General features: G+C 49.6%; 1 protein-coding gene across 1 annotated transcript; it reads right to left on the reverse strand.

Moving 5' to 3' along the window:
• Window positions 1-5574: 5574 nt before the first annotated feature.
• Window positions 5575-10550, reverse strand: LOC144609628 (prokineticin receptor 2-like). The gene is made up of 2 exons (XM_078428126.1): window positions 10111-10550; window positions 5575-6250 (listed from the first exon to the last, which is right to left on the reverse strand). Exons 1-2 carry the CDS (start codon window positions 10548-10550, stop codon window positions 5575-5577), a joined length of 1116 nt encoding a protein of 371 aa, XP_078284252.1.
• Between the last annotated feature and the right edge of the window lie 17414 nt (window positions 10551-27964).

The following is a 27964-nucleotide window of genomic DNA, read 5'->3' on the forward strand; positions in this document are numbered from 1 at the left end:
CTGCCCTCTCCCCATACCCCCTGACTCCGCTATCCTTAAGAGCTCTATCCAGCTCTCTCTTGAATGCATTCAGAGAATTGGCCTCCACTGCCTTCTGAGGCAGAGAATTCCACAGATTCACAACTCTCTGACTGAATCAAGTCAGAGTGAATCAGACTGAATCAATCAAGTTATGATCAAGTAGACAAAGAATATAACTTGATTTTGTCTTTTTTATTATTCTTTTGAAGTGTACAAGTGTGTGTATAAGGTGGACATGGAGCGAGGGGGGGGGGGGGAAGAGAACTAACGAAGAGCCATTGGGTACTTTGGAACGTTTTCAGCGCCCTTTATTGGTGACTATTTGCATACCTTGGGTATGCAAGCAAAGAATTTCACTGTGACTTGTAACTTGTGGCAATAAAATATTCATTCATTCATTCATATATATGTAGGCGTGTGTGTGCGTGTGTATATGTGTGTATTTGTATGTGTAGGAAGGAACTGCAGATGCTGGTTTAAACCGAAGATAGGCACAAAGTGCTGGAGTAACTCAGCGGGACAGGCAGCATCTCTGGAGAGCAGGAATGGGAGAAGTTTCGGGTCGAGACCATTCTTCAGACTGGTTTGAAATAGGGTCTCGACCCGAAACGTCACCCATTCCCTCTCCCCAGAGATACTGCCTGTCCCGCTGAGTTACTCCAGCACTTTGTGCCTATCTTCGGTTTAAACCAGCATCTGCAGTTCCTGTGTATAATAAGTATGTAGGTGTGTGTGTGTGTTATGTATTTACGCACACACTGAACCTTTGTTTCTCGTTTATTATATTGTTTACAGTGCACTATGTTCACATATTCTGTTGTGCTGCTGTAAGTAAGAATCTCATTCTTCTATCTGGGACTTATGACAATAAAACACTCTTGGGGAGAAGGCAGGAGAATGGGGTTAGGAGGGAGAGATAGATCAGCCATGATTGAATGGCGGAGTAGACTTGATGGGCCGAATGGACTAATTCTGCTCCTATCACTTATGAACTTGTGGTCTGAGGCTTTTGACTGCCTTCGATTCTGGGGAGGAAAAAGACAACCATTTGTATCCTATCCATTAATTTAATTCAACATTGTTAACATTACAGGACTAAGAAACAGGACAGACCGCTGGAGTTGGATACAGAACAGCAATGGATACGAAATGAATCTGTACACCGATCAGCCAAAACATTATGACCACCAGCAGGCGAAGTGAATAACATTGATTATCTTGTTACAATGGCACCTGTCAAGGGGTGGGATATATTAGGCAGCAAGTGAACAGTCAGTTCTTGAAGTTGACGTGTTGGATGCAGGAGAAATGGGCAGGAGTAAAGACCTGAGCGACTTAGACAAGGGCCAAATTGTTATGGCCGGACGACTGGGTCAGAGCATCTCTGAAACGGCAAGGCTTGTGGGGTGCTCCCGGTCAGCAGTTGTGAGCACCGACCGACAGTGGTCCGAGGAGGGACAAACCACAAACCGGCGACAGGCAGGGTGTTGGGCGCCCAAGGCTCATCGATGCGCGAGGGCAACGAAGGCTATCCCGTCTGGTCCGAACCGACAGAAGGTCGACTGCGGCACAAGTCACAGAAAATGTTAATGGTGGTCACGGGAGGAATGTGTCACAATACACAGTGCATCGCACCCTGCTGCATATGGGGCTGCACACGGAGGACCAACAGCATATTGGGCAGGTGGTCATAATGTTTTGGCTCATCAGGTCATAATGTTTTGGCTGATCGGTGTACATCTTACGCGGGCCTAACAAAAAAGGTCCTGTTTAGTGCACCAGGAATGACCTGAAAAAATGATCTGCAATGGCGTCTTAAGTTATTTACAAAGGTACTTCACGATCTCAAACATCATTTTTGTTTTATTGTTCACATTTGTTTGGGTTCCCCCATTTTTCTGAATATTGTAGTGTTGTAGTGTCGTAGAGAAGGGAAACAGGCCCTTCGGCCCAACTTGCTCCATGCCAACCAAAATGCTGGTTTCAACCGAAGTGCTGGAGTAACTCAGCGGGACAGGCAGCATCTCTGGAGAGAAGATGTCCCCCATCTACACCAGTCCCTACCTGCCCTCGTCAGGACCGTATCCTTCCAAACCTGTCCTGTCCACATGTCATTCATATATGCCCCTCTGACCAGTCACAACCTGCGTTCAATGTGCTTCACAATGTCTCCAATCTTCAACAAGAAGTTTGAAGATGTGCGAGATTCACAAGTTATAGGAGTAGAATTGGGCCATTCGGCCCATCGAGTCCACTCCGCCATTCAATCATGGCTGATCTCTGCCTCCTAATCCCATTTTCCTGCCTTCTCCCCATAACCCTTGACACCCGTTCCAATCAAGAATGTGTCTATCTTGATGCCTTAAAAATATCCACTGACTTGGCCTCCACAGCCCTCTGTGGCGATGAGTTCCACAGATTAACTACCCTCTGACTGAAGAAGTTCCTCCTCACCTCCTTTCTAAAAGTGCGCCCTTTAATTCTGAGGCTGTGCCCTCTGGTCCTAGACTCTCCCACCAGTGGAAACATGCTCTCCACATCCACTCTATCTGTGCCTTTCATTATTCTCTAAGTTTCAAAGAGGTCCCCCCCCTCTACCTTCTAAACTCCAGCGAGTACAGGCCCAGTGCCGACAAAAGCTCATCGTACGTTAACCCACTCATGCCTGGGATCGTTCTCGTAAACCTCCTCTGGACCCTCTCCAGAGCCAGCACATCCTTCCTCAGATACGGGGGCCAGATTGGCTCACTACTAGGTTAATTCCCGGAATGGCGGGACGGTCATATGTTGAAAGACTGGAGCCACTAGGCTTGAATACACTGGAATTTAGAAGGATGAGAGGGGATCTTATCGAAACGTATAAGATTATTAAGGGGTTGGACACGTTAGAGGCAGGAAACATGTTCCCAATGTTGGGGGAGACCAGAACAATGGGCCACACAGTTTAAGAATAAGGGGTAGGCCATTTAGAACTGAGATGAGGAAAAACTTTTTCAGTCAGAGAGTTGTGAATCTGTGGAATTCTCTGCCTCAGAAGGCAGTGGAAGCCAATTCTCTGAATGCATTCAAGAGAGAGCTAGATAGAGCTCTTAAGGATAGCGGAGTCAGGGGATATGGGGAGAAGGCAGGAACGGGGTACTGATTGAGAATGATCAGCCATGATCACATTGAATGGCGGTGCTGGCTCGAAGGGCCGAATGGCCTCCTCCTGCACCTATTGTCTATTGTCTATAGTCCAAATGTGGCCTGACCAGCGCCTTATACAGCCTCAGCATTACATCCCTGTTGATCTATTCCAATCCTCGTGACCTAAATGCTAGCAATGAATTTGCCTTCCTAAACCATGGTATTTTTTAAATCAAGAATCGTTGTGGGATTGTCCAGTATTCAACACCGCCTAAGCCTGCCCATTTTTACTATTTATTCCCAACATGTGCGGGAGGAACTTTGAGATAAAATACTAGTGCACAACTATCTTAAAATAGCAGGTGGTTAGCAGAGGATTAGAGTCATAGAGTGATACAGCGTGGAAACAGGCCCTTCGGCCCAACTTGCCCACGCCAGCCAACATGTCCCACGTGCCCACGCTTGGTCCATATCCCTCCAAACCTGTCCAATCCATGTACCTGCCTAACATCTACCTGCCTAACACCCACGGAGTTGTGAATTCACCCAGGGAGTTGTGAATTTGTGGAATCCACCCAGAGAGTTGTGAATCTGTGGAATTCTCTGCCACAGAGGGCAGTGGAGGCCAATTCACTGGATGAATTTAAAAGAGAGTTAGATCGACCTCTAGGGGCTAGCGGAATCAAGGGATATGGGGAGAAGGCAGGCTCGGGTTACTGATTGTGGATGATCAGCCATGATCACAATGAATGGTGCTGGCTCGAATGGCCCCCTCCTGCACCTGTTTTCTATGTTTCTATGTTTCTGAAATGATGGGATAGTCCCAGCCTCAACTACCTCCTCTGACAGCTCGTTCCATACACCCACCACCCTCTGTGTGAAAAAGGTACCCCTCGGATTCCTATTAAATCTTTTCCCCTTCACCTTGAACCTATGTCCTCTGGTCCTCGATTCCCCTACTCTGGGCAAGAGATTCTGTACGTTTACCTGATTTATTCCTCTCATGATATCATACACCTCTACAAGATCTCCCCTCATCCTCCTGCGCTCCAGGGAATAGAGTCCCAGCCTGCTCAACCTCTCCCTGTAGCTCACACCCTCTAGTCCTGGCAACATCCTCGTAAATCTTCTCTGAACCCTTGTCGAGCTTGACAACACCTTTCCTGTAACATGGTGCCCAGAACTGAACACAATACTCTGAACGCGGTCTCACCAACGTTTTATACAACTGCAACATGACCTCCCAAGATCATCTCTGACCCCTCTCACCCTGACCACAAACTCTTTGAAGCACTTCCCTCTGGAAGGCGACTCCGGACTGTCAAAGCAGCCACAGCCGGACATAAAAACAGCTTTTTTTCCCACGAGCATTCACTCTACTCAAAAAGTCTGTAGCCTCCTTTTGCTCTGGTATTTTATTTCATTCTTCGCATGTTTAAACTATAATGTTTTATAGACGATAGACAACAGGTGCAGGAGGAGGCCATTTGGCCCTTCGAGCCAGCACCAACATTCAATGTGATCATGGCTGATCATTCTCAATCAGTACCCCGTTCCTGCCTTCTCCCCATACCCCCTGACTCCGCTATCCTTAAGAGCTCTATCCAGCTCTCTCTTGAAAGCATCCAGAGAATTGGCCTCCACTGCCTTCTGAGGCAGAAAATTCCACAGATTTACAACTCTCTGAGTGAAAAAGTTTTTCCTCATCTCCGTTCTAAATGGCCTACCCCTTATTCTTAAGCTGTGTGGCCCCTGGTTATGGACTCCCCCAACATTGGGAACATGTTTCCTGCCTCTAGCGTGTCCAACCCCTTAATAATCTTATACGTTTCAATAAGATCCCCTCTCATCCTTCTAAATTCCAGTGTATACAAGCCTAGTCGCTCCAGTCTTTCAACATACGACAGTCCCGCCATTCCGGGAATTAACCTAGTAAACCTACGCTGCACGCCCTCAATAGCAAGAATATCCTTCCTCAAATTTGGAGACCAAAACTGCATACAGTACTCCAGGTGCGGTCTCACTAGGGCCCTGTACAACTGCAGAAGGACCTCTATACTCAAGGCTCCTATACTCAACTCGTCTTGTAATGAAGGCCAACATTCCATTGGCTTTCTTCACTGCCTGCTGTACCTGCATGCTTCCTTTCAGTGACTGATGCACTAGGACACCCAGATCTCGTTGTACGTCCCCTGTTCCTAACTTGACACCATTCAGATAATACTCTGCCTTCCTATTCTTACCACCAAAGAGGATAACCTCATATGTCTCGATAAGATATTCTGAATGTTTTTATGCTTTATTCTTAATTGTTCACCGTATTGTTCGTGCGTTGTCACTTGTGAGCGGAGCACCAAGGCACATTCCTTGTATCTGCACATACTTGGCCAATACATTAACTCAATTCAACTCGGGTTGGCCAGGTAGTCATTCGGAGGCGGGGAGCACGATGGTGCGGCACTCCATGGCCACCGTGCTCTTGTCCCGGGCGCGGCCCTGAAGCGGGGCCCGCCGCGGCCGCCGCCGCCCGCACTTGACGCCGCCGTTCTTCACCGCCACGAAGAAGACGGTGTTGACGACGCTGTTGCTCAGCGCGGCGCACTTCACGGCGTAGTAGACGGTGACCGCGCGGCGCTGCCTCAGCAGCACGGCGGGGAAGAAGTCCCTCACCAGGCCGTAGGCGTAGTAGGGGGCCCAGCACAGGACGTAGGCCGCCAGCACGCCCACCAGCACCAGCACCGTCTTCCTCCGCGCCCGCAGCCGCTCGCGCACCTGGCCGGTCTGCACGCCGGGCACCATTTTGAACCACAGCTCCCCGCTGATCCGCAGGTAGCACAGGGACATGGCGGCCACGGGGCCCACGAACTCCAGCAGGAAGAGGCAGAGGAAGTAGGCCCTGTAGTAGAGAGCCTTGCCCGCCGGCCAGATCTGCCCGCAGAACACCTTGCCCTCGCCGGGGAGAGCGGCGCCGAAGTCGGTCGCCGTGGTGAAGAGAGCCGAGGGGATGGAGACCACCAGCGACACGCCCCACACGGCCAACAGGACGCAGTAGGCCGTCCGGAACGTCATGCGGGGCCTCAGCGGGTGCACGATCACCAAATACCTGCCGGCGCAAGTTCGAGTTCGGGTTTAGTTTAGTTCAGAGATACGGCGCGCGCGCGGAAACAGGCCCTTTCGGCCCACCGGGTCCGCGCCGACCAGCGATCCCCGCGCACTAACGCCATCCTACACCCACTAGGGGCAGTTTTTACATTTACAGCAAGCCAATTCACCTACAAAACCTGCACGTCTTTGGAGCGCGGGAGGAAACCGAAGATCTCGGGGAAAACCCACGCAGGTCACGGGGAGAACGTGCAAACTCCGTACGGACGGCGCCCGCGGTCGGGATCGAACCCGGGTCTCCGGCGCTGCATTCGGTTCAACTCTACCGTGTCACCCTCGTTCACTTTAGATGTGGAGAGGATACTTCCACTAGAGTCACAGAGTGATACAGTGTGGGAACAGGCCCTTCGGCCCAACTTGCCCACACCGGCCAACGTGTCCCAGCTACACTCGTCCCACCTGCCTGCGTTTGGTCCATATCCCTCCAAACCCATCCTATCCACGTACCTGTCTAACTGTTTCTTAAACGTTGGGATAGTCCCAGCCTCAACTACCTCCTCCGGCAGCTCGTTCCATACACCCGTCACCCTCTGCGTGAAAAAGTTACCCTTCATAGAAACATAGAAACATAGAAAATAGGTGCAGGAGTAGGCCATTCGGCCCTTCGAGCCTGCACCGCCATTCAATATGATCATGGCTGATCATCCAACTCAGTATCCCGTACCTGCCTTCTCTCCATTCCCCCTGATCCCTTTAGCCACAAGGGCCACATCTAACTCCCTCTTAAATATAGCCAATGAACTGGCCTCAACTACCTTCTGTGGCAGAGAATTCCACAGATTCACCACTCTCTGTGTGAAAAAAAAGTTCTCATCTCGGTCCTAAAGGACTTCCCCCTTATCCTTAAACTGTGACCCCTTGTTCTGGACTTCCCCAACATCGGGAACAATCTTCCTGCATCTAGCCTGTCCAACCCCTAAAGAATTTTGTAAGTTTCTATAAGATCCCTCCTCAATCTTCTAAATTCCAGCGAGTACAAGCCGAGTCTATCCAGTCTTTCTTCATATGAAAGTCCTGCCATCCCAGGGATCAATCTGTTGAACCTTCTCTGTACTCCCTCTATGGCAAGAATGTCTTTCCTCAGATTAGGAGACCAGATCAGATTCGTATTAAATCTTCCCCCCCCCCCCCCCCCCCAGCTTCAACCTGGTCCTCGATTCCCCTACTCTGGGCAAGAGACTCTGTGCGTCTACCCGATCTATTCCTCTCATGAGTAGACACCCAGCCTCTGCTTCTCTCTTACACCCTTTCTCGTTCCATACACCCGCCCCCCCCTTTGTGCCGGAGAGTCTAGGACAAGAGGTCATAGTCTCAGAATGAAAGGACGTTCCTTTAGGAAGAATTTCTCCAGTCAGAGGGTGTTGAATTTGTGGAATTCTTTGCCACAGTAGACTGTGGAGGCCAAGTCAGTGGATATTTTTAAGGCAGAGATGGATAGATTCTTGATTAATACGGGTGTCAGGGGTTATGGGGAGAAGGCAGGAGAATGGTGTTGGGAGGGAGAGATAGATCAGCCATGATTGAATGGCGGCGTAGACTTACATAGACAATAGGTGCAGGAGGAGGCCAATCGGCCCGTCGAGCCAGCACCGCCATTCAATGTGATCATGGCTGATCATCCACAATCAGTAACCCGTGCCTGCCTTCTCCCCATATCATAGAAACATAGAAACATAGAAAGTAGGTGCAGGAGTAGGCCATTCGGCCCTTCGAGCCTGTATGCACCGCCATTCAATATGATCATGGCTGATCATCCAACTCAGTATCCTGTACCTGCCTTCTCTCCATACCCCCTGATCCCTTTAGCCACAAGGGCCACATCTAACTCCCTCTTAAATATAGCCAATGAACTGGCCTCAACTACCTTCTGTGGCAGAGAATTCCACAGATTCACCACTCTCTGTGTGAAAAAAAACTTTCTCATCTCGGTTCTAAATGACTTCCCCCTTATCCTTAAACTGTGACCCCTTGTTCTGGACTTCCCCAACATTGGGAACAATCTTCTTGCATCCAGCCTGTCCAAGCCCTTAAGAATTTTGTAAGTTTCTATAAGATCCCTCCTCAATCTTCTAAATTCCAGCGAGTACAAGCCGAGTCTATCCAGTCTTTCTTCATATGAAAGTCCTGCCATCCCAGGGATCAATCTGGTGAACCTTCTCTGTACTCCCTCTATGGCAAGAATGTCTTTCCTCAGATTAGGAGACCAAAACTGTACACAATACTCCAGGTGTGGTCTCACCAATGCCCTGTATATCTGCAGTATCCCTTGATTCCACTAGCCCCTCGAGCTCTATCTAACTCTCTTTAAAATTAATCCAGTGAATTGGCCTCCACTGCCCTCTGTGGCAGAGAATTCCACAGATTCACAACTCTGGGTGAAAAGTTTCTTCTCACCTCAGTTTTAAGTGGCCTCCCCTTTATTCTTAGACAGTGTGTGTGGCCCCTGGTTCTGGACTCCCCCAACATTGGGAACATCTTTCCTGCACATAGTTTGTCCAGTCCTTTTATAATTTTATAAGTATCTATAAGATCCCCTCTCATCCTTCTAAACTCCAGTGAATACAAGCCGAGTCTTTCCAATCTCTTCTCGTATGACAGTCCCGCCACCCCGGGGATTAACCTGGTGAACCTACGCTGCAATGCCTCAATAGCAAGGACGTCCTTCCTCAAATTAGGGAGAATTTCTCCCGTCAGAGGGCGGTGAATCTGTGGAATTCTCTGCCACAGAGGGCTCTGGAGGCCAAGTCAGTGGATATTTTTAAGGCAGAGATGGATAGATAACCCTACTTGATTAGTACGGTTGTCAGAGGTTATGGATAGATTCTTGATTAGTACGGGTGTCAGGGGTTATGGGGAGAAGGCAGGAGAATGGGGTTGTGAGGTAGAGATACATCAGCCATGAATGAATGGCGGAGTGGACTTGATGGGCCGAATGGCCTAATCCTGCTACCGTCACTCCTCTGACCCCTGATGACAATCATAAGGCCTTCATAACAAGAGGAGTTGAGTATAGGAGCAAAGAGGTCCTTCTGCAGTTGTACAGGGCCCTAGTGAGACCGCACCTGGAGTACTGTGTGCAGTTTTGGTCTCCAAATTTGAGGAAGGATATTCTTGCTGTTGAGGGCGTGCAGCGTAGGTTTACTAGGTTAATTCCCGGAATGGCGGGACTGTCATATGTTGAAAGACTGGAACGACTAGGCTTGTATACACTGGAATTGAGAAGGATGAGAGGAGATCTTATCTAAACGCATAAGATTATTATGGGGTTGGACACGTTAGAGGCAGGAAACATGTTCCCAATGTTGGGGGAGTCCAGAACAAGGGGCCACACAGTTTAAGAATAAGGGGTAGGCCATTTAGAACTGAGATGAGGAAAAACTTTTTCAGTCAGAGAGTTGTGAATCTGTGGAATTCTCTGCCTCAGAGGGCAGTGGAGGCCAATTCTCTGAATGCATTCAAGAGAGAGCTGGATAGAGCTCTTAAGGATAGCGGAGTCAGGGGGTATGGGGAGAAGGCAGGAACGGGGTACTGATTGAGAATGATCAGCCATGATCACATTGAATGGCGGTGTTGGCCCGAATGGCCTCCTCCTGCACCTATTGTCTATTGTGAGAAAATAACTGGTGCAAATCGAAGGTATTTATTCACAAAATGCTGGAGTAACTCAGCGGGTCAGGCAGCATCTCGGGAGAGAAGGAATGGGTGACGTTTCGGGTCGAGACCCTTCTTCAGACTATTGTCTACTGTCTGTGGTCTATGTCCAAAGAGACCCGAAGGAAACAGACCGGGAGAGGGTCTCACCTGTCGACCGCGATGACCAGGAGGGCGTTGGTGGAGATGTAGAGGGAGACCGCCCTGAGGTAGTTCACGGCGGAGCAGAGGAACGGCCCAAAGTTCCAGGAGAGTCCCCTGACCACGTAGTAGTCCATCTCGAAGGGGCAGCACACCAGGGCCACGACGAGGTCGGAGATGGCCAGGTTGGCGATCAGCAGGTCGGTGACGCTCCTCGGGCTCTTGCGCCGGGCCAGGGCGGCCACGAAGAGGAGATTGCCGGCGCCGCACGCCAGCATGATGCAGACAAGGACGGCGCCGATCACCGCCCTGGCCCGGCCCTCCTCCTCCTCCTGCCCCCCCGGCGGGCCTGCCGACGAGACGTCCTGCTCGTACCCGCAACTCCCGTTCCACCAGGGGGCGCCGTCTTCCGAGCCGTAGCGGGAGAAGTCGCCGCAGAGGTCCGCCATGTCCCGCTCTCCGCCAAACCTCCGGTTGGCGCAGTCCCCCGTTTCCACGTCTCGCAGCGAGGTCGTGAGCCTGTGGGAATTCTCTGCCACAGAGGGCAGCGGAGGCCGATTCACTGGATGGATTTAAAAGAGAGAGTTAGACAGAGCTCCAGGGGGCTACGGAATCAAGGGATGCTGGGAGAAGGCAGGCACGGGTTACTGAAAGGAAGCATGCAGGTACAGCAGGCAGCGAAGAAAGCCAACGGAATGTTGGCCTTCACAACAAGAGGAGTTGAGTGTAGGAGCAAAGAGGTCCTTCTGCAGTTGTACAGGGCCCTAGTGAGACCGCACCTGGAGTACTGTGTGCAGTTTTGGTCTCCAAATTTGAGGAAGGATATTCTTGCTATTGAGGGCGTGCAGCGTAGGTTAATTCCCGGAATGGCGGGACTGTCATATGTTGAAAGACTGGAGCGACTGGGCTTGTATACACTGGAATTTAGAAGGATGAGAGGGGATCTTATCGAAACGTATAAGATTATTAAGGGGTTGGACACGTTAGAGGCAGGAAACATGTTCCCAATGTTGGGGGGAGTCCAGAACAAGGGGCCACACAGTTTAAGAATAAGGTGTAGGCCATTTAGAACTGAGATGAGGAAAAACTTTTTCAGTCAGAGAGTTGTGAATCTGTGGAATTCTCTGCCTCAGAAGGCAGTGGAGGCCAATTCTCTGAATGCATTCAAGAGAGAGCTAGATAGAGCTCTTAAGGATAGCGGAGTCAGGGGGTATGGGGAGAAGGCAGGAACGGGGTACTGATTGAGAATGATCAGCCATGATCACATTGAATGGCGGTGCTGGCTCGAAGGGCCAAATGGCCTCCTCCTGCACCTATTGTCTATTGTCTATTGAGAGGCACTGGAAGTATTCTCAGCTGCTGGAGGCACCAAAGGTAGACTATGTCTCAGTCGCTGTTCTCAGGGCTGGGCTGTTGAGAGTGGGCTGGTGGCAGTCGCTGGACAGAGTGGACCTGCATTCATTCGTTCATTCAGCACAGGGAGGTGAAGTTCCTTGATCCACTGAGAAACGACGTGTACAAACACCGGTCTGAGGATAGGGTCTCGACCCGTAAACAATAGACAATAGACAATAGACAATAGGTGCAGGAGGAGGCCATTCGGCCCTTCAAGCCAGCACCGCCATTCAATGTGATCATGGCTGATCATTCTCAATCAGTACCCCGTTCCTGCCTTCTCCCCATACCCCCTGACTCCGCTATCCTTAAGAGCTCTACCTAGCTCTCTCTTGAATGCATTCAGAGAATTGGCCTCCACTGCCTTCTGAGGCAGAGAATTCCACAGATTCACAACTCTCTGACTGAAAAAGTTTTTCCTCATCTCAGTTCTAAATGGCCTACCCCTTATTCTTAAACTGTGGCCCCTGGTTCTGGACTCCCCCAACATTGGGAACATGTTTCCTGCCTCTAACGTGTCCAACCCCTTAATAATCTTATACGTTTCGATAAGATCTCCTCTCATCCTTCTAAATTCCAGTGTATACAAGCCTAGTCGCTCCAGTCTTTCAACATACGACAGTCCTGCCATTCCGGGAATTAACCTAGTAAACCTACGCTGCACGCCCTCAATAGCAAGAATATCCTTCCTCAAATTTGGAGACCAAAACTGCACACAGTACTCCAGGTGCGGTCTCACTAGGGCCCTGTACAACTGCAGAAGGACCTCTTTGCTCCTATACTCAACTCCTCTTGTTGTGAAGGCCAACATTCCATTGGCTTTCTTCACTGCCTGCTGTACCTGCACGCTTCCTTTCAGTGACTGATGCACTAGGACACCCAGATCTCGTTGTACGTCCCCCTTTTCCTAACTTGACGCCATTCAGATAATACTCTGCCTTCCTATTCTTACCACCAAAGTGGATAACCTCACACTTATCCACATTAAACTGCATCTGCCATGCATCCGCCCACTCACACAACCTGTCCAAGTCACCCTGCGACCTGATAGCATCTTCCTCACCGTTCACGCTGCCACCCAGCTTTGTATCATCCGCAAAACTGTCCCCCATTCCCTCTCCCCAGAGACGCTTGCTGCCTGACCTGCCGAGTGACTCCAGCGTCTTGTGTCCACCTTCAGAACATTCAAACAAAGGCGACCAGCGTTATTCCTGTTGCTTCAGGGGCGAGTTCATTATTCAATCGCTTCCGAAATAGCCAACAAACAAACAAACAAACATACAAACATACAAACATACAAACAAACATACAATAGACAATAGGTGCAGGAGGAGGCCATTCAGCCCTTCGAGCCAGCACCGCCATTCAATGCGATCATGGCTGATCACTCTCAATCAGTACCCCGTTCCTGCCTTCTCCCCATACCCCCTCACTCCGCTATCCTTAAGAGCTCTATCCAGCTCTCTCTTGAAAGCATCCAACGAACTGGCCTCCACTGCCTTCTGAGGCAGAGAATTCCACAGATTCACAACTCTCTGACTGAAAAAGTTCTTCCTCATCTCCATTCTAAATGGCCTACCCCTTATTCTTAAACTGTGGCCCCTTGTTCTGGACTCCCCCAACATTGGGAACATGTTTCCTGCCTCTAATGTGTCCAATCCCCTAATTATCTTATATGTTTCAATAAGATCCCCCCTCATCCTTCTAAATTCCAGTGTATACAAGCCCAATCGCTCCAGCCTTTCAACATACGACAGTCCCGCCATTCCGGGAATTAACCTAGTGAACCTACACTGCACGCCCTCCATAGCAAGAATATCCTTCCTCAAATTTGGAGACCAAAACTGCACACAGTACTCCAGGTGCGGTCTCACCAGGGCCTGGTACAACTGCAGAAGGACCTCTTTGCTCCTATACTCAACTCCTCTTGTTTTGAAGGCATAACAAACATACAAACAAACATACAAACGTGCTTCACCGAACCTGTATGTCGCTCTCCAGAGCTTTGGTGCTGAAATGGTCCCCACTTTAGTCACGAAATTGATTGGGAGGTGATCATTCTAACCGGGTCTACCTCTCCCGGTCGTTCGGAAGAGTTACATTTCTAAACCCCCCACCCCCCCCCCCTGCGTCTCCCTCTCCCCTGACTCACGGACTGAAGGAGGGTCTCGACCCCGAAACCTCGCCCGTTCCTTCTCCCCAGAGACGCCGCCTGTCCTCGCTGAGTTACTCCGGCTTTTTGTTCGCCGACCTTCGGTTGAAAACCAGCATCCACAGTTTCTCCCGACATGTACAATATCCTGCTCGTTTGCGATACTCTCTCCTCTTCTCCCAGCCCTTGTTCCAGAGATCTCTCTCCCTCTCTCTGTCTCCCTCCCCCCCTCTATCTCTCTCTCTCTCCTCTCTCTCTCAATCTCTCTCTCTCTCTCTCTCTCTCCCTCTCTCTCTCTCTCTCTGTCCCTCTCTCTCTCTCTCTCTCTCTCTCTCTGTCCCTCTCTCTCTCTCTCTCTCTCTCTCTCTCTCTCTCTCTCTCTCTCTCTGCCTCTCTCTGCCTCTCTTTCTCTGTCTCTCTCTCTCTTTCTCTCTCTCTCCCTCCCCTCCTCTCTCTCTCTCCCTCGCTCTCTCTCTCTGTCCCTCTCTCTCTCTCTCTCTCTCTGTCCCTCTCTCTCTCTCTCTGTCCCTCTCTCTCTCTCTCTCTCTCTCTGTCCCTCTCTCTCTCTCTCTGTCCTTCTCTATCTCTCTCCCCCTCTCTCTCACTGTGACTTCCTCTGCACCTCAGTCCTTCACTGAGCTGATGTGACACCCCAGTGGCTTTCTCAAGTAGGTGCTGTTTCAAGAAACAAAACATCGTCTAAAAGGAGAAGTCCCATTTTTGATTTAACGGCCACACACAGAGATCTCACGACCCTTTGTTTCTAAGGCTTTCAGCACAAAAGAAACACTGGGAGACGCTTGTGCAGGAAGGAACTGCAGATGCTGGTTTAAACCGAAGATAGACACAAAGCGCTGGAGTAACTCAGCGGGACGGGCAGCATCTCTGGAGAGAAGGAATGGGTGACGTTTCGGGTCGAGACCCTTCTTCAGACTAGTCGGGGGAAAGGGAAACGAGAGATATAGACGACGATGTATAGACGACGACGATGCATATATCGGAATGGCGGGACTGTCGTATGTTGAAAGACTGGAGCGACTAGGCTTGTATACACTGGAATTTAGAAGGATGAGAGGGGATCTTATCAAAACGTATAAGGTTATTAAGGGGTTGGACACGTTAGAGGCAGGAAACATGTTCCCAATGTTGAGGGAGTCCAGAACCAGGGTCCACACAGTTTAAGAATAAGGGGTCGGCCATTTAGAACGGAGATGAGGAAAAACTTTTTCACTCAGAGAGTTGTGAATCTGTGGAATTCTCTGCCTCAGAAGGCAGTGGAGGCCAATTCTCTGAATGCATTCAAGAGAGAGCTGGATAGAGCTCTTAATGATAGCGGAGTCAGGGGGGATGGGGAGAAGGCAGGAACGGGGTACTGATTGAGAATGATCAGCCATGATCACAGTGAATGGCGGTGCTGGCTCGAAGGGCCGAATGGCCTCCTCCTGCACCTATTGTCTATTGTCTATAAAGAACAATGAATGAAAAATACGCAAAAAAGTAACGATGATAAAGGAAACAGTTTGTTTGCTGTTTGCTGGGTGAGAACGAGAAGCTGGTGCGACTTGGGTGGGGGAGGGGGATAGAGAGGGGGAATGCTGGGGCCACTTGAAGTTAGAGAAGTCAATGTTCATGCCGCTGGGGTGTGAGCTGCCCAAGCGAAATATGAGGTGCTGTTCCTCCAATTGGCGCTGGGCCTCACTCTGACAACGGAGGAGGCCCAGGACAGAAAGGTCAGACTGGGAGTGGGAGTGGAATTAAAGTGTTTGGCAACCGGGAGATCAGGTGGGTCCAGGCGGACTGAGCGAAGGAGTTAGGCCATAATGTTGGAATTGTCCATATTGCCATTATTCTTGATGGATGATTATTCTTGAATAGCCTGCGGCCTACACAAAATAAAAGATTTGAATTGCAAAATCAAAATAGTTCATCGTAGGTCATGGAGGGGTACAGCACTGAATAGAAAATAGGTGCAGGAGGAGGCCATTCGGCCCTTCGAGCCAGCACTGCCATTCAATGTGATCATGGCTGATCACTCTTAATCGAAGGGCCAAATGGCCTACTCCTGCACCTATTTTCTACCCCGTTCCTCCCTTCTCCCCATACCCCCTGACTCCGCTATCCTTAAGAGCTCTATCTAGCTCTCTCTTGAATGCATTCAGAGACTTGGCCTCCACTGCCTTCTGAGGCAGAGAATTCCACAGATTCACAACTCTGACTGAAAAAGTTTTTCCTCATCTCCGTTCTAAATGGCCTATCCCTCATTCTTAAACTGTGTGTGGCCCCTGGTTCTGGACTCCCCCAACATTGGGAACATGTTTCCTACCTCTAACGTGTCCAACCCCTTAATAATCTTATACGTTTCGATAAGATCCCCTCTCATCCTTCTAAATTCCAGCGGCCGCCATTGGTGGAGCGGGAGCACGTGGCCGCTGGCTGGGTGTGGTCAAGCGGGGGCGCGGGGCGGTGACGTCACCTGGTCCCTTATTCGGGAGTGAGATAGTTGGCACTGGCTGGGACTATCCCAACGTTTAAGAAACAATTAGGTACATGGATAGGACGGGGTTTGGAGGAAGATGGGCCAAGCGTGGGCAGATGGGACTAGTGTAGCTGGGACATTGTTGGCCGGTGTGGGCAAGTTGGGCCGAAGGGCCTGTTTCCACGCTGTGTCACTCTATGACTCGAGTGCTTGATATAAGGTGTGAAGGCTGGGGCAGTGTTTTGCCCAGCAGAGCAGTGTTGTCCATTGTTGTCATAGAGCGGACAGAACCTGGTCCAGCGGTTTGGCGCTATTAAACAACTGACATGTTGAGTTTGTCTCTAGCCTTCCTGATGCATTAAACACGTCAACAATGCTTTACCCTGTCCACTTCTAACTACAAAGTGCCAAAACACTGGAGACCTGTGTTGTGCTGCTGGGCTCGGTGCTGGGTCCTCACTGGCTTGACATACATGCCCAGGAAAGAACTGCAGATGCTGGTGCAAATCGAAGGTGGACTGGGGTAACTCAGCGGGACAGGCGGCATCTATGGAGAGAAGGAATGGGCGACGTTTCGGGTCGAGACCCTTCTTCAGACTGAAGAAGGGTTTCGACCCGAAACGTCACCCGTTCTTTCTCTCCTGAGATGCTGCCTGACCTGCCGAGTTACGATCGACAATAGACATTAGGTGCAGGAGGAGGCCATTCGGCCCTTCGAGCCAGCACCGCCATTCAATGTGATCATGCCTGATCATCCACAATCAGTACCCCGTTCCTGACTTCTCCCCATACCCCCTGACACCGCTATCCTTAAGAGCTCTATCTAACTCAGTCTGAAGAAGAGTCTCGACCCGAAACGTCACCCATTCCTTCTCTCCCGAAATGCTGCCTGACCTGCTGAGTTACTCCAGCATTTTGTGCATAACTCTCTCTTGAAAGCATCCGGAGAATTGGCCTCCACTGCCTTCTGAGGCAGAGAATCCCACAGATTCACAACTCTCTGAGTGAAAAACTTTTTCCTCATCTCCGTTCTAAATGGCCTACCCCTTATTCTAAAACTGTCTGGCCCCTGGTTTTGGACTCCCCAACAATGGGAACATGTTTCCTGCCTCTAACAGTGTCCAATCCCTTAATAATTTTATACGTTTCAATAAGATCTCCTCTCATCCTTCTAAATTCTAGTGTATACAAGCCTAGTCGCTCCAGTCTTTCGACATACAACAGTCCCGCCATTCCGGGAATTATGAACCTGCGCTGCACGCCCTCAAAAGCAAGAATGTCCTTCCTCAAATTTGGAGACCAAAACTGCACACAGTACTCCAGGTGCAGTCTCACTAGGACCCTGTACAACTGCAGAAGGACCTCTTTGCTCCTATACTCAGCTCCTCCTGCCTCCAGCATTTTGTGTCTACCTTCAAGTCAAGTCAAGTCAAGTTTATTTGTCACGTCCACATACACGATGTGCAGTGAAATGAAAGTGGCAATGCCTGCGGATTGTGCACAAAAAAGAATTACAGTTACAGCATATAAATTAAAGTGAATACAGAGAAGACAAAATTTACTCCTTGGTGATATGAGAGTCAATAGTCCTGATGGCCTGTGGGAAGAAACTCCGTCTCATCCTCTCTGTTTCCACAGCGTGACAGCGGAGGCGTTTGCCTGACCGTAGCAGCTGGAACAGTCCGTTGCTGGGGTGGTAGGGGTCCCCCATAATGTTGCTGGCTCTGGATCTGCACCTCCTGATGTATAGGTCCTGCAGGGGGGCGAGTGTAGTTCCCATGGTGCGTTCTGCCAAACGCACTACTCTCTGCAGGGCCTTCCTGTCCTGGGCAGAGCTGTTCCCAAACCAGACTGTGATGTTGCCGGACAGGATGCTCTCTACAGCCCCAGAGTAGAAGCACTGAAGGATCCTCAGAGACACTCTGAATTTCCTCAGCTGTCTGATGTGGTAAAGGCGCTGCCTTGCCTTACCCACCAGTGCGGCAATGTGTGTTTCCATGTCAGATCCTCTTTGATGTGGACTCCCAGGTATTTAAAGCTGCCCACCCTATCCACAGTAGACCCATTTATCTCCAGTGGCCTGTGGGACCGTTTCTGAAGGGTGACATATTTCACAGCTTGTGTTCTGTTCAGGGTCTCATGGAATCATCCAGGCAGAGCCGATGGCGCATTCAACTCTACTCCAGAAACAATTTTGCTTCACTTAAATCGAACTGATGAGCAATATCGGCTTGCAAACCTGCATTTTGTTTCGTGTAGACACAAGACGCTGGAGTAACTCAGTGGGACAGGCAGCATCTCTGGAGAGAAGGAACGGGTCCAGACCCTTCTTCAGACTGAGGCTTAGTTTAGAGATAGAGCGCGGAAACTGGCCCTTCGGCCCATCCAGTCCGTGCCGGCCAACGATCGCCCCGCCCACACTAGGGACAATTTGCAATTGTACCGAAGCCAATTAGCTTACAAACCTGAGAAAGGCACAAAATGCTGGAGTAACTCAGCGGGACAGGCAGCATCTCTGGAGGGAAGGAATGGGTGACGTTTCGGGTCGAGACCCTTCTTCAGACTCAACCCAAAACGTCGCCCATTCCTTCTCTCCAGAGAGGCCGCCTGACCCGCTGAGTTACTCCAGCATGTTTGTGTCTGCCTTCGGTTTAAACCAGCATCTGCAGTTCCTTTCTGCACTAAAATAAACTAAATATGAGGTTGGTTGATCTCTGTAACATCATTGACGCATAGTTTAAAAACAAAACACCTCAGAGTTGACAGATCAAAGGAAGGCATTGTTTGACGAGGAATAGAACAGCTTTAGGGGATCGTCTCTTCAACAGCTTCCTTTCATCTAAAACTATTATGGGCCTTCCTTTCAGGGCAGGGGAGCTCTTGAGATTTCAGTAAGGGGGTTGGCTGAGAAGCAGGTGTGCCAAGATGCATTTTACCCGCGAGACTAACAGGCTTTTTACACCGGCTCAAAGATTCAAATCTCAATAATTGAATCAAAAGCCCTGCTTTGATCAACCAAGTGTTGATCCACATTATGGCACCCCACTTATTCATGGACCAGTAAGTGGTTTGAAAGCTGAAACCATCGCGTCTGCCATAGGCTTGTATACGCTGGAATTTATAAGGATGAGAGGGGATCTTATCGAAACGTATAAGATTATTAAGGGATTGGACACGTTAGAGGCAGGAAACATGTTCCCGATGTTGGGGGAGTCCAGAACCAGGGGCCACACAGTTTAAGAATAAGGGGTCGGCCATTTAGAACGGAGATGAGGAAAAACTTTTTCAGTCAGAGAGTTGTGAATCTGTGGAATTCTCTGCCTCAGAAGGCAGTGGATGTTTTCAAGAGAGAGCTAGGTAGAGCTCTTAAGGATAGCGGAGTCAGGGGGTATGGGGAGAAGGCAGGAACGGGGTACTGATTGTGAATGATCAGCCATGATCATATTGAATGGCAGTGCTGGCTCAAAGGGCCGAATGGCCTCCTCCTGCACCTATTGTCTATAAGATCCAAGATCTTTCGTCAGAGGGCGGTGAATCTGTGGAATTCTTTGCCGCAGAAGGCTGTGGAGGCCAAGTCAGTGGATATTTTTAAGGCAGAGATAGATGGATAACCCTACTTGATCTCTGTAACATCAAAGGTTGTCAAAGGTTATGGAGAGAAGGCAGGAGGATAGATCAGCCGTGGCTCAATGGCGGAGTAGACTTGATGGGCCGCTTGGCCTAATTCCACCACCATCACTTATGATCTTATGATCCAAGCCTGAAGAAGGGTGAGGTCACGTGGGGACGTGGGGCGGTGACGTCACCTTGTCCCTTATTTGGGAGTGAGATAGTTGGCAACCCTCGTTCGCAGAGACGGCTGGTGTTCTGGGAACTGGCTTCGGTTTCCTCCCACACTGCAAACACGTGCAGGTTTGCAGGTTAGCCAGCATGGTATACATGTAAATTGTCCCTAGTTTGTGTAGGATAGTGTTAGTGTGCGGGGATCGCTGGTCGGTGTGGATTCGGTGGGCCAAGGGGCCTGTTTCCGCGCTGTATCTCTTGCTATTGAGGGCGTGCAGCGTAGGTTCACCAGGTTAATTCCCGGAATGGCGGGACTGTCATATGTTGAAAGACTGGAGCGACTAGGCTTGTATGCACTGGAATTTAGAAGGATGAGAGGAGATCTTATCGAAACGTATAAGATTATTAAGGGGTTAGAGGCAGGAAACATGTTCCCAATGTTGGGCGAGTCCAGAACAAGGGGCCACAGTTTAAGAATAGGCCATTTAGGCCATTTAGAACTGAGATGAGGAAAATAAATTTCAGTCAGAGAGTTGTGAATCTGTGGAATTCTCTGCCTCAGAAGGCAGTGGAGGCCAATTCTCTGAATGCATTCAAGAGAGAGCTAGATAGAGCTCTTAAGGATAGCGGAGTCAGGGGGTATGGGGAGAAGGCAGGAACAGGGTACTGATTGAGAATGATCAGCCATGATCACATTGAATGGCGGTGCGGGCTCGAAGGGCCGAATGCCCTCCTCCTGCACCTATTGTCTATTGTCTATCTCTAAACTAAACTAAACTAGTCCCACCTGCATGCGTCCGGCCCATATCCCTCTTGTTTCCGGGAGTTTATTCGCAGAATAACCAACACATCGTCGTGTTGACACCACATATCGGCGAGACCAAGAGCAAACTGGGCGATCGTTTCACTGAACACCTCCGCTCAGTCCGCCTTGGCCTACACGATCTCCCGGGTGACAAACACTTTAACTCCCCCTCCCACTCCCACACTGACCTTCCTGTCCTGGGCCTCCTCCATTGTCAGAGTGAGGCCCAGCGCAAATTCGAGGAACAGCACCTCATATTTCGCTTGGGGCAGCTTACACCCCTGCGGTATGAACATTGACTTCTCCAACTTCAGATAGTTCTTCTGTCCCTCTCTTTCCCCTCCCTCTTCCCAGTTCTCCCACTAGTCTTCCTGTCTCCTACTCCCTATTTTGTACCATTGCTTTCCCCTCTCTCTCCGTCCCTCCCCCACCCTAGTCATTCCTACTAGTTTCATTGTCGTCCTGCTGATTTTCACGATTTGTACCCTCTCGTTATCTTCCTCCCCGCAGCCAACAATGGACCATTGTGGGCTCCACCTTTGATTGAACATCATTGCCGACTTTGATGTGTCCTTCCTGAACACATTATTGATGTCAGGATTGAATTCATTTATTTTGAGAGATAGATGTGGAGAGTGGGATGTGGATTATTTTCAGGAGATGTTCTTGGCATTAAGTTGGGCATAGACATTGTGGGCCAAAGGACCTGTTCTTGTGCTGTTCCTGTTCGATGTTCTCTGTGAGTACTTTTCACATCATAAACCTTAATGGAGGGCGGTCACGGTGGCGCGGTGGCAGAGTTGCTGCCTCACAGCGCCGGAGACCCGGGTTCCATCCCGACTACGGGCGCCGTCTGTACGGAGTTTGTACGTTCTCCCCGTGACCCGCGTGGGATTTCTCCAAGATCCTTGGTTTCCTCTCACGCTCCAAAAGACGTACAGGTTTGTGGGTCAATTGGCTTGGCTAAGTGTAAGATTGTCCCGAGTGTGTGTGTGTACACATTCCAAGAATTTGCCCTCCACTTTGCCAACATTCATTTGATTTTCCCTGCCCATTTATAACGTTCCTATTATTGCTGAATTTTTCACTATTAATGTCCTCATTTATATTTCTATTTGCAGGAAAAATGTTCCCAATGTTGGGGGGAGTCCAGAACCAGGGGCCACACACACACACAGTCTAAGAATAAAGGGGAGGCCATTTAAAACTGAGGTGAGAAGAAACTTTTTCACCCAGAGAGTCGTGAATTTGTGGAATTCTCTGCCACAGAGGGCAGTGGAGGCCGATTCACTGGATGGATTTAAAAGAGAGTTAGATAGAGCTCTAGGGGCTAGCGGAATCAAGGGATATGGGGAGAAGGCAGGCACGGGTTACTGATTGTGGATGATCAGCCATGATCACAATGAATGGCGGTGCTGGCTCGAAGGGCCGAATGGCCTCCTCCTGCACCTATTTTCTTTGTTTCTACATTTTCCTTGACTTTTGTCCCCTTGGATCTTTAGTTTTCACACCTCACCCTTCCATATCTCTCGTTTCCCTCTCCCCCGACACCAAAGACATACAGTTTGGTTTAGGTTAGTTTAGAGATACAGAGCGGAAACAGGCCCTTCGGCCCACCGAGTCCGCGCCGGCCAGCGATCCCTGCACACCAACACTAGGGACAATTTACACTTTACTAGGAACGTCACCCATTCCTTCTCTCCAGAGATGCTGTGTGACCTTGGAGCGCGGGAGGAAACCGAAGATCTCGGAGAAAGCCCACGCGGGTCACGGGGGAGAACGTACAAACTCCGTACAGACGGCGCCCGCAGTCGGGATCGAACCCGGCGCTTCTAAGCGCTGGAAGGCGGCAACTCTACCGCCGCGCCACCGTAGAATGGTGGAGCGGACTCGATGGGCCGAATGGCCTAATTCTGCTCCTGTCTGCTGTGCCAAGAAGGAGAAGGAATTAAATTCATGGTCACTTATGAATCACAGAACGACGGCCATAATCTCAGCAGGCAAAAACAAACTCAGGAAGAAATCAATACTGCCCTTATGTTGAAGGAGGGAATTGTTGGGATGGTTGGGATGCTATTGAGGGCGTGCAGCGTAGGTTCACTAGGTTAATTCCCGGAATGGCGGGACTGTCGTATGTTGAAAGGCTGGAGCAATTAGGCTTGTATACACTGGAATTTAGAAGGATGAGGGGGGATCTTATTGAAACATATAAGATAATTAGGGGATTGGACACATTAGAGGCAGGAAATATGTTCCCAATGTTGGGGGAGTCCAGAACAAGGGGCCACAGTTTAAGAATAAGGGGTGGGCCATTTAGAACGGAGATGAGGAAGAACTTTTTCAGTCAGAGAGTGGTGAAGGTGTGGAATTCTCTGCCTCAGAAGGCAGTGGAGGCCAGTTCGTTGGATGCTTTCAAGAGAGAGCTGGATAGAGCTCTTAAGGATAGCGGAGTGAGGGGGTATGGGGAGAAGGCAGGAACGGGGTACTGATTGAGAGTGATCAGCCATGATCGCATTGAATGGTGGTGCTGGCTCGAAGGGCTGAATGGCCTACTCCTGCACCTATTGTCTATTGTTTAAAGCGTGGTGATTTTTAAGGAGGCAATGAAGTGCAGAGAGATTTGTGGTGGTAACTGCTGATTGTGGTGCACTCCGAGATTGCCTAGGAAGGAACTGCAGTTGCTGCTTTACACCGAAGATAAGACACAAAATGCCGGAGTAACTCAGCGCGTCTCTGGAGAGAAGGAATGGGTGACGTTCTTGGGTCGGGACCCTTCTTCAGTCTGATGGGGGGTCTCGACTCGAACCGTCACCCCGTCTGCACTCAAGAGTCCAGTGTCTGTGAATTGGCAGGACTGGACACAGCAGGGTTAGGGGTTGTTGTTGAGTTGAGTTTAGTTTAGAGATACAGCTCGGAAACAGGCCCTTCGGCCTATCGGGTCCGCGCCGACCAGCGATCCCCGCACACTAACACTATCCTCCACACACTTGAGGACAATTTACAATTTTTACCAAATCCACTTAACCTACAAGACCTGCACGTCAGTTTAAGAATAAGGTTGTCGGCCATTTCGGACTGAGATGAGGAAAAACTTTTTCACCCAGAGAGTTGTGAATCTGTGGAATTCTCTGCCACAGAGGGCAGCGGAAGCCAACTCACTGGATGTTTTCAAGAGAGCATTAGATTTAGCTCTTAGGGCTAACGGAATCAAGGGATATGGAGAGAAGGCAGGAACGGGGTACTGATTGAGAATGATCAGCCATGATCACATTGAATGGTGGTGCTGGCTCGAAGGGCCGAATGGCCTCCTCCTGTTGAGTATAGGAGCAAAGAGGTCCTTCTACAGTTGTACCGGGCCCTGGTGAGACCACACCTGGAGTACTGTGTGCAGTTTTGGTCTCCAAATTTGAGGAAGGATATTCTTGCTATGGAGGGCGTGCAGCGTAGGTTCACTAGGTTAATTCCCGGAATGGCGGGACTGTCGTATGTTGAAAGGCTGGAGCGATTGGGCTTGTATACACTGGAATTTAGAAGGATGAGGGGGGATCTTATTGAAACATATAAGATAATTAGGGGATTGGACACATTAGAGGCAGGAAACATGTTCCCAATGTTGGGGGAGTCCAGAACAAGGGGCCACAGTTTAAGAATAAGGGGTAGGCCATTTAGAACAGAGATGAGGAAGAACTTTTTCAGTCAGAGGGTGGTGAAGGTGTGGAATTCTCTGCCTCAGAAGGCAGTGGAGGCCAGTTCGTTGGATGCTTTCAAGAGAGAGCTGGATAGAGCTCTTAAGGATAGTGGAGTGAGGGGGTATGGAGAGAAGGCAGGAACGGGGTACTGATTGAGAGTGATCAGCCATGATCGCATTGAATGGCGGTGCTGGCTCGAAGGGCTGAATGGCCTCCTCCTGCACCTATTGTCTATTGTCTATTGTCTATTGTCTATGTTCTATGTTCGATGTTTCCATTGTCTTTTTTGCTCTGGTTTATTTCCACCCACATGTTTAGACCGTAATGGTGTATCCCCTTATTGTTTTGATGTGTTTATGCGTTATTCTTAATTGTTAACTGTACGTTCGTGTTGTCACTTGTGGGCGGAGCACCAAGGCACATTCCTTGTATGTGCACATACTTGGCCAATAAACGTACTCATTCATTCATTCGTCTTTGGAGTGTGGGAGGAAACCGGAGCAACCCCGGGGGAAAACCCGCGGGGAGAACGTACAAACTCCGCACTGACAAGCACCCGTGGTCAGGATCGAACCGGGGTCTCTGGCGCCGTGAGGCAGCGGCTCTACCCGCTGCGCCACCGTCCGATTTGGCAAAGGGCGTTTGAGATTTTCGGCAAAAATAAAACTCGACGATGGCAAATCGCAACGGAAGGTAAATCAGAATGATAAAATGTCCCCCGACCTCGTCAGAACTGCGACTCGGAAAGCCAGCAGTCAGAGAAACATAGAAAACAGGTGCAGGAGGAGGCCACTCGGCCCTTCGAGCCTGTACGCACCGCCATTTCATTGTGATCATGGCTGATCGTCCACAATCAGTAACCCGTGCCTGCCTTCTCCCCATATCCCTTGATTCCGCTAGCCCCTAGAGCTCTATCTAACTCTCTCTTAAACCCATCCAGTGATTTGGCCTCCACGGCCCTCTGTGGCGGAGAATTCCACAAATTCACAACTCTCTGGGTGAAAAAGTTTTTTCCTCACCTCAGTTTTAAAATGGCCTCCCCTTTATTCTTAGACTGTGTGGCCCCTGGTTCTGGACTCCCCCCCCCCCCGAGTCGCACGGTAAATATTTGCAACAAAGTTCGTTTTAATCAATCTGACAATAATCGAATCTCGATGAAGCGCGAGGCATGCTCCAACGAGAATAATCGGATCTGTGGAATGTTACTGCTGATGGGATGGAAGGGGGCAGTATCGATCGGTACACGTTTAGTCACCGGGGCAAGTGAGGGATGATCATTGCTGTGGGTAATCTGCAGTGAACACAAGGTCAGATTCCCAGCATTCTGTGCAGTTTTGGTCCCCTAATTCGAGGAAGGACGTCCTTGCCATTGAGGCAGTGCAGCGTAGTTTCACCAGGTTAATCCCCGGGATGGCGGGACTGTCGTACGAGGAAAGATCGGAAAGACTGGGCTTGTATTCACTGGAGTTTAGAAGGATGAGAGGGGGATCTTATAGAGACGTATAAAATTATGAAAGGACTGGACAAGCTAGAAGCAGGAAAAATGTTCCCAATGTTGGGGGAGACCAGAATCAGGGGCCACACACACAGTCTTAGAATAAAGGGGAGGCCATTTAAAACTGAGGTGAGAAAAAAACTTTTGTGAATTTGTGGAATTCTCTGCCACAGAGGGCAGTGGAGGCCGATTCACTGGATGTTTTCAAGAGAGTTAGATTTAGCTCTTAGGGCTAACGGAATCAAGGGATATGGGGAGAAGGCAGGCACGGGTTACTGATTGTGGACGATCTGCCATGATCACAATGAATGGCGGTGCTGGCAAGAAGGGCCAAATGGCCTCCTCCGGCACCTATTTTTCTATGTTTCTATGTTTCTAAAACTGCCAGAGTGCGAAAGGTTTTAGTTTAGTTTACTTTAGAGATACAGCGAGGAAACAAGCAGAAAATAGGTGCAGGAGGAGGCCTTTCGGCCCTTCAAGCCAGCACCGCCATTCATTGTGATCATGACTGATCGTCCACAATCAGTAACCCGTGCCTGCCTTCTCCCCATATCCCTTGATTCCACTAGCCCCGAGAGCTCGATCTAACTCTCTCTTAAATCCATCCAGTGATTTAGCCTCCACTGCCCTCTGGGGCAGAGAATTCCACAATTCCCCCAACATTGGGAACATTTTTCCTGCATCTAGCTTGTCCAGTCCTTTTTCATTCACACTATCCTACAGCCACTAGGGACAATTTTGCATATACACCAAGTCAATTAACCTACAAACCTGCACGTCTTTGGAGTGTGGGAGGAAACCGAAGATCTCGGAGAAAACCTACGCAGGTCACGGGGAGAACGTACAAACTCTGTACAGACGGCGCCCGTAGTCGGGATCGAACCTGAGTCTCCGGCGCTGTATGGCAGCAGCTCTACCCACTGTGCCACTGTAGTCAAAGAAAAGATGGCATCTTTCATTTCTTTGTGGCCAACGGGTCTTAGTGTTTCTGGGAGTTTTTAAAAGTCATCTTTCGAGCAGATAGACGGTATGAATATTGATTTATCTAACTTCAAGTAAGACTGCCCTGATTAAATTTTACTTTGTATGCCTCATTGGCACCTTCCAAATAGCTAACATTGATATATTCTAATTTGAGGAAGGACATCCTTGCTATTGAGGCAGTGCAGCGTAGGTTCACCAGGTTAATCCCCGGGATGGCGGGACTGTCGTAAGAGGAAAGATTGGAAAGACTGGGCTTGTATTCACTGGAACTTAGAAGGATGAGAGGGGATCTTATAGAGAAGTATAAAATCATAAAAGGACTGCACAAGCTAGATGTAGGAAAAATGTTCCCAATGTTGGGGGAGTCCAGAACCAGGGGCCACAGTCTAAGAATAAAGGGGAGGCCATTTAAAACAGGTGAGAAGGAACTTTTTTACCCAGAGAGTTGTGAATTTGTGGAATTCTCTGCCACTGAAGGCAGCGGAGGCCAAATCACGGGATGGATTTAAGAGAGAGTTGGATAGAGTTCTTGGAATCAAGGGATATGGGGAGAAGGCAGGCACGGGGTACTGATTGTGGACGATCTGCCATGATCACAATGAATGGCGGTGCTGGCTCGAAGGGCCGAATGGCCTCCTCCTGCACCTATTTTCTATGTTTCTAATGTGCGGGGATCGCTGGTCGGCGCGGACTTGGTGGGCCGAAGGGCCTGTTTCCGCGCTGTATCTCCAAACTAAACTAAAAAGGCTGTAAATGCACTTGTCCGAAATAATAATGGTCAATGTGTCGTCCACGAAAGTTGCTACATACCTCTGAGTCTTATTATCTTTGCGGAACAACATTGAAGTTGACAATTGAAAGCATATTTTCTTCTGTTCTCCTGCACCTCTTCCAAGTCCACAGTGATTTGCTTCCACTTCAGCTCTGAGACGCCTTTGAATCGATGGAAGGACACAAATAGCTGGAGTGACTCAGGGGGTCAGGCAGCATCCCTGGAGAACATGGTCGGCGATTGAATGGCGGAGTAGACTCGATGGGCCGAATGGCCTAAATCTGCTCCTACCACTTAGGAACTTACGTAGGA

This window comes from Rhinoraja longicauda, chromosome 34 (genome assembly GCF_053455715.1).
Source record: "Rhinoraja longicauda isolate Sanriku21f chromosome 34, sRhiLon1.1, whole genome shotgun sequence".
Classification (NCBI taxonomy): Eukaryota; Metazoa; Chordata; class Chondrichthyes; order Rajiformes; family Arhynchobatidae; genus Rhinoraja; species Rhinoraja longicauda.